Genomic DNA, 7,500 nt, shown 5'->3' on the forward strand with positions numbered 1-7,500 from the left:
AAAAAAATTAATAAGGCTTTGTTTTAATATACGAGCTGGATTTTCTCTTCATAACCCGAGTGTGTGTGTGTGTGTGTGTGTGTGTGTGTGTGTGTGTGTGTGTGTGTGTGTGTGTGTGTGTGTGTGTGTGTGTGTGTGTGTGTGTGTGTGTGTGTGTGTGTGTGTGTTTCTCTTGTTAATCTATTCGTTTTAATAGTGAGCATAAATCTATGAACTGGTGTTGATGTTTTAATATATTGGAAGTAATTTTATTCTTATTCATATACGTCATAACATTGCCTAACCCAAGGGAGGGCAAACTTTTTAGTGCTTGGAACACATTTAAATATCGCAATCTTATAGGGCCGCATACTGTATTAACCTAAAATTATAAACATTTAAAATACAAAAAAAAAAAAAAAAAAGGCTTAGAAAAAAAAAAAAAAAAAAAAACTCTCCCACGCATATACACACCTGTGGGAAGAAAATTAAATGCTCTTAATATTATTTGGCGCTGTCTATTAACTTTTCTCTGTCAAATTAACTAACATTTGTCAGACCACATGAATTCCTTAGGCCGGCCGTAGTTAGCCCACAAGTGACTTGACGTAACTTATTAAGAACCCACAGTAACACAATGCTACATTAAACCAGCAGTCTCTAAATGCCTAACCTAACCTAACCTATTAAGAACCAACAGTAACACAATGCTACACTAGACCAAGAATCTCCATATGCCTAACCTAACCTATTAAGAACCCACAGTAACACAATGCTACACAAAACCAACAATCTCTAAATGCCTAACCTAACCTAACCTAACCTATTAAGACCAATAATCTCCATATGCCTAACCTAACTTAACGTAACTAATGAGTCATGAACAGTTGGAAGACATCCCTGCATGGGGACTGGCAACTTAGTGGGGACTTTTTTTTTCGTATTATGTTGCCCTTGGCCAGCTTTCTTCTCTTACATAAAAAAAATAATCCATTGCTATATTAATCCAATGATTCCTAAGTCTTCTTCCTCCTCTTTGTGTCCTGCAGAGCCCCGCACGGAGATCCTTGGCGGCGGTGACCTGCACATCAACACAGGCTCCACCATCAACCTCACCTGCCTCGTCCTGTACCACGCCCGCTCCCCCGACGCACTCATCTGGCTCCACGAAGGCAAGGTAAGCGCTCCCTCCCCTCTCTCTCTCTCTCTCTCTGCCAATTTTTTTTTTTTTTGCTTTTTCTGCTTTCTTTTAATTTTTCTGTGCTTTGTTTCTAATTTTCTTTGTTTAACTGCTATTTTTTTCCTATTTTCCTTATATTTTTGATAGCTTCTCTTCCTCTTTATCTGCTGAAGTAAGTACAGACACTTGCCCTCTCTCCCTCTCTCTCTCTCTCTCTCTCTCTGCCATTTTTTCCGCTTTTTCTGCTTTCTTTTAATTTTTCTTTGTCTAACTCCTTATTTTTCCTTATTTTCCTTGTATTATTCACATTTCCTTTCCTCCTTATCTGTTAAGCTTCGTACACATATTTGGTCTCTCTGTCTGTCTGTCTGTCTGTCTGTCTCTCTCTCTCTCTCTCTCTCTCTCTCTCTCTCTCTCTCTCTCTCTCTCTCTCTCTCTCTCTCTCAATACCATCATCACCACCCTCATCTTTTCACAACTTTGCTCATCTTTCCCTCACTAACGCACAGCCTCCTTAAATCACCACTCATAACCACTCGAGACCCTTCCTTTCCCTTCCCTTCCCTTCTCTTTTCCCTTCGTCTTCCTCTTGCCCCTTCCTGCAGCACTTCCCAGCACTTACCTCCGCCCTTCACTCGTCCCTCAATCCAGTGCAACAAGACTCATTTCTCATTCCCCGCGCGCGCCCAACACAAACTTGAACGCTGAGGATTCCGCCAGTGACTTGAAGCATCCGTTTTCTTCCTCGCCAACTCCCGCCGGCGAGTCTCAAGGGGGCACTAAATTCAGGCAGGATGCAATGGCCTCCAGCGGACCCAACACGCTTCACTGTCTCTTTTACGCCCCCCGGTGCCCACTGCTGCTCTAAAGGGACTGCCTGTACTCTCTCTCTCTCTCTCCCTCTCCCTGTTAGGTCTTTATTAATTGTATTCCTTGTTTTAGAGTCAGTCAGATTATTTCTTTTGCAGTCCTGTACTCTCTCTCTCTCTCTCTCTCTCTCTCTCTCTCTAAGTCTTTATTAATTGTATTCCTTGTTCCAGAGTTCGTGAGGTTATTTCTATTATGCTTTTCACTTGTTTCTGGTTATCTCTTGTTTTATTCTCCTCTCCATTGGTTATCTTAGTCCTTTTCTTCCTTATTTTAGTTTGGATTCCTTATTAAGACTTCATTTTCTTGATCTTATTCATCCTTGGTGTTTTCTTTTATTCTCTATGGTCTAAGATAATAAGGTTAATTTTTACATGTTCATTTTCTATTTTGTTTTTATTTTAAGGTTTGTAAATTCATCTCCTCTATCTTACAGTGTTTTTCTGGTCTTCTACTCCCTCTTAATGTGTTCCTTTTTTGCTTCTCTATTCATTATCTTCCCTTTATTTCGCAAGGTTAATATATTACATGCTTACCTCATTTCTGTATCTTATTCTAAGCATGGTGACTATCTATTGCCTCTCTTATCAAGGTTTTAATTTTCTTCCTTATGTTGTAGGTTCGTAAGGTGAATTTTTACATGCTTACTTCTCTCCCTTCACTGAAACTGGTAATTTTCTCTTGTTTAACTTACAAAGGTTAATATCAACACTTTTTATTCTATTCTGTATTTTATTTTCCCTTTTTCTTGTTTCCTCTTCGTTTCACCCATTAAAACTTTCTCACACTTTCTATTTTTTATCTTTGTTTTATTGGCCTCCTTCTCTCCCTCTCTTCCTCTCTTCTCTTCCTTCTCCTGCTCCACATTTCCATATCATTCTCTAACCTATTCTTTATTTCAGCTTTTTACATCATTCCTTCATTCCTTCTTGCTTTCTTTCAATTCCAAAGATTCCTAAATTCAATTCTCTTTCTCTCCCTCCTCCTCATTCCTTCAATTTCTTCCTATCTTTCTTCTCTCACCCTTCCTGCATTTTCCTTCGTTTTTTCTTCCACCTTCCCCCCTTTATTCTTTCGTGTTTTGTCTCTTTTCTTTTCTTCAGTCTTTTAATTTCTTTATTTTCTTCGACTTTCCTATTTCTTCATTCCCATATACCTTTATTTCTGTTTGCATTTCCTTCATTCATTCTTTCATTTCCCCTATTTCTGCCATTTTAATTTCTCCTTTTCTTCATTTCTCCTTCCTTCTTTTCCATCTTCAGCTTTTACGTTCCTTTATTCTTCCATTCATTCCTTTCCTCATTCATATCTTTCGTATCTTCCTCCTTTCAGCTCTTTATTCAATTTCTCTTACTGTCATCCTTCCCTCAGGCTAAACAGAAACACACACACACACACACACACACACACACACACACACACACACACACACACACACACACACACACACACACACACAAACACAGGCAGCAGTTCAGATCGTCAGCATTTACCTTGAGAAAGAGAAAGAATTGGCTCGAGGCCACGTAGTTCGGGATATTAATTCCAAATATTTACAGGAAAGGTTTGCGACAGGATATTGCGAAGCTTCATCAAGGGAAGGAGAGAAAATATTGCTCTCGCCAAGTTGCCTGCTCTCTCTCTCTCTCTCTCTCTCTCTCTCTCTCTCTCTTGCATCAAATATAAGAATAATAAATAAATCATCAATTTTTTTTTCTCTAGCAAATCAAGGAAAAATTGACGCGTAAGAAGGTCCTTGTTCCGGAAAGCTTAAATACAGACTAAACTACAAGCAAAGCCGTGGGTGACTTGATTCTCTCTCTCTCTCTCTCTCTCTCTCTCTCTCTCTCTCTCTCTCCATTGCTCTCTTTGTAACTAATTAACTCACGCTCATCTTCTTCCTCTTCCATGTTCTTCTTCCTCCCTTCCAGCCCCTCCCCTCTCTCTCTCTCTCTCTGGTCTCCCTTTCTTCTTGCCTTCCTTTCTCCCTTCCACTCTCACCTTTAATTTCCTTTTCCGTGCCTGTCTCCTCTCCTTTCTTTTTCCTTCTTACCTTTCTCTTTAATTTTTCCTTGATTTCACCTTTCTCGCCCTTGCTCTCTCTCTCTCTCTCTCTCTCTCTCTCTCTGAATGTCACACTTCGGCTTTCATCTCTCGTATTGCAACATCACATAACATTCCATCCATCCATCAATTAATGAAGTAGTTAGGCAATCACTCAGTCAATCAGTCAACTATTTAATTAACCAGTCATGCAGTCAGTCAAATGTCCAATCTTTACGTCTATGAATTAATAAATCAATAAATCACACGCTCACTCAGTCACTTAATCAGTAAGTCAGTCTCTCACGCTTTCCTTTCAGTCTTATTCTTCTTCCCCTCCTTTCCTTTCTTCAGTTCTCTGCTTTCGTTGGTAAAAATACAAAAGAAAAAACGTAAAAAAATCACAAAAAACGATTAATTCTCTTGTTTTTTTTTCTCATACGGTTGCTTGGCATGTAATTTTCTCTTACTCTTCCCTTTCATCGTCTTCTGCAGGAGATCCACTATGACTCAGCGCGGGGCGGAGTGAGTGTGGTGACGGAGGCAGGCGAGGTGACCCGTTCCGCACTCCTCATTCAGCGAGCCACTCCGGACGACTCAGGCAACTACACCTGCCAACCCAGAGGCGCCGACCCAGCCACAGCAAGAGTACACGTCATACACGGTGAGTGGCGGCGATGTGGACGTTGGTGGTTTGAGTGGAAGACCCTCTATTTTATGTTACCTTTATTATGTCCACCTTACTAATGCAAGAATTAACTAGTGTTCATAATCTCTCTGGTGGTGATGTGGACGTTGGTTGAGGATTCGTCTCTATTTTTGGTATCTTTATTCTGTCCATCTTCCTAATGTAAGAGCTAACTAGTGTCTATAATCTCTCATCTCTATTCTGTCCACCTCATAAATGCAAGAATACACTTTATACTACTGGTGGTGATGTGGACATTGGTTGAGTATGCATAAGACTCTCTGCCTTGGTAACCTTATTCTGCTCATCTCCCTAATGCAAGAGTTAATTAACTAGCGTCTATAATCTCTCATCCCTATTTTGTCCACCTCATAACTGCAAGAGTACGCTTTATACCACTACTGATGGCGATGTGGATTTTGGTTGAGTATATGTAAGAGTCCCTACTTTTTAACACCCTTATTCTGTCCATCTCACTAATGCAAGAGTTAACTAGCGACTATAATCTCTCATCCCTATTTTGCCCACCTTATAACTGCAAGAGTATGCTTTATACTAATAGTGGCCACGTGGATGTTGGTTAAGTATGCACGAGACTCTACTTTCTGGTACTTTATTCTGCTCACCTCCTTAACGTATGAGCTAACTAGGAGCCATAATCTCTCACCCCTATTCTCTCCATCTTATAACTGCAGGAGTGGCGGAGACTGATAAAAGATTAAGAGAAGAGATCACATATACTCTTATAAATTAACCAAAGCCAAAACTATACGAAATATTACGCCACTCCAAAATATTACATCACTACAAGATATCACATTACAACTAGAGGCGATTATGTAATAAAAAAAAATGAAAATATGTAAAAAAAAAAAAAAAAACGCCGTCTGGGAAAAGTTTCGAGATATCAGGAAGGGAGAAGCCGCTACTCAGCATATTATTGTTTTTTGTTATTAAAGTTAGGTCTGTAGAAGTAAGGAGTGAAAGGGAGAAGCCAATAGGAACATGGAGAAAAGAATAGGGAGAGAAAGCCGTGAAAGATAACGGGAAGGATTAAGAATAGGTACTGATGGGTTGAAAGATACTAGATGGAATGGTGATGTGGAATGAAGGGAAGGATTGGGAAGCAAGGAAAGGGTGAAAAAATGAAGTTTACGTAAAGAGAAAGCTGTGAAGAAGTGTAGGGATAAAGAAGAATGAGGAGTGATGAAGCAAAATGGAGACGAAGAGGAGAAGAATAAGAAACACCCATGAAGATTTGGGAATAAAGGAATTTAATACAGGGGTGTGTGTGAAGGGAAGGTGATCAGGGCGAGCATCGAAGAGGTGAAAGGTCGAAGAGAGAACAATGAGGGAACGAGGGGTAGACTTCAAAGATTATACACACTCGTGGTTATGTTGCGGGGGGAAGGAAGGAGGAGGAAAAGTGTCGAGGGAAGGGGAGGAGGATGAGAGGGGAGAGAAGGGATAGAGGGGAAGGGTTAAAAGGCTAAAGGGTAAAGGATAAGAGGTCAGAAACGCGGAACATTCAATGGTTTTATGGATTATTGGTTATCTACTAAAGAACAAGGAAATGGGAGAACAAGAAGACAAGAGGACAAGAGGACAAGAGAGAAGCAAGTCTACTGAGGCTCAAGAGGGAACTTAGAAAACTTTTTTATAATCTTATTGGTTATTTGCAGCTGGAAGAACAGAGAGGAAATTGGAGGAGGGAGAGAGGAGAGAGAGAGAGAGAGAGAGAGAGAGAGAGAGAGAGAGAGAGAGAGAGAGAGAGAGAGAGAGAGAGAGAGAGAGAGAGAGAGAGAGAGCAAGGGAGAGAGAGAGAGAGAAAGAGGAAGAACCAACGATTAAAGACGTGATGAGGAGTATGAGGGAACTTGAGAGACATTATTGGTCATCCCACGAGAGGAGGAAACAATCGCGTGCCGGGGACAAAACAGAACTATGGCGCGATAAAAGAAGAAAAAGTTGCGCTACGGAGCCGCACACACACACACACACACACACACACACACACACACACTGAGGTATTCCACTTGTATTCTTTGGTAAAATGTGACGTGGATGTGAGTCTCGGTATAGTTCGTGATCCTCGTGAAGAAAATACCAAGGAACAGAATATAAAAAGCTAAGATTTGTGTGTTAACTCCTTGGCTGCTATTTGGCACACCTTTCACGAATTCTTTATCACTGTGAGGTATTTCTACTCTTTCTACAGCTACACTGAATCTATAAACTCGGTGGAAATTGCAAAATATAATCTCTCCTGTTCCCCTTTTTCCTATACATGCTCAAAAAGGTTCCACACATTACTTCTGCGCTGTTAATTGTTACGTATCGCAGTGAAAGATTTAAAGTGTTATTTAGAGTTTGATATGATGTTTTTTTTCACTATCATTCCTACAACTCAAGTCATTTCAAAGGAGGCTTACCTACACACCTGAAAAAAAATACTAGAATTTAATTAACTTTTTAAAAACCTTCTATATATATAAAAAAAAAAACTTCGAAACCCAAATAGCGAAGATTTTCCTAGTTTTCCTTCCCTTCGCGACCTTAGAACATAATGGAAAACAAGTAAAAATATAGAAAATCAAAGAAAAATATAAAAAAGAAAGGGAAAACGAAAGTAAAACGAAAAGAAAACTCCAGATCCCTATTTAAGCAAAGTACGCAAAAAGAAAAGGAAAACGAAAGAAAAACGAAAAGAAAACTCCAGATCCGCATTAAAGGAAAGTACACA

At 39.8% G+C, this 7,500-nt stretch overlaps 1 protein-coding gene across 1 annotated transcript in view; it reads left to right on the forward strand.

Moving 5' to 3' along the window:
* The window catches only part of LOC123515592 (protein sidekick-like), a 220,057-nt gene that overhangs the window by 183,753 nt on the left and 28,804 nt on the right, over positions 1 to 7,500 (forward strand). The window contains exons 7-8 of the mRNA XM_045274358.1: positions 1,029 to 1,156; positions 4,565 to 4,733. Coding sequence (XP_045130293.1) covers positions 1,029 to 1,156; positions 4,565 to 4,733 — 297 coding nt within the window. The remainder of the gene's footprint in view (positions 1 to 1,028; positions 1,157 to 4,564; positions 4,734 to 7,500) is intronic.

The sequence above is a fragment of the Portunus trituberculatus genome, chromosome 39, assembly GCF_017591435.1.
Source record: "Portunus trituberculatus isolate SZX2019 chromosome 39, ASM1759143v1, whole genome shotgun sequence".
Classification (NCBI taxonomy): Eukaryota; Metazoa; Arthropoda; class Malacostraca; order Decapoda; family Portunidae; genus Portunus; species Portunus trituberculatus.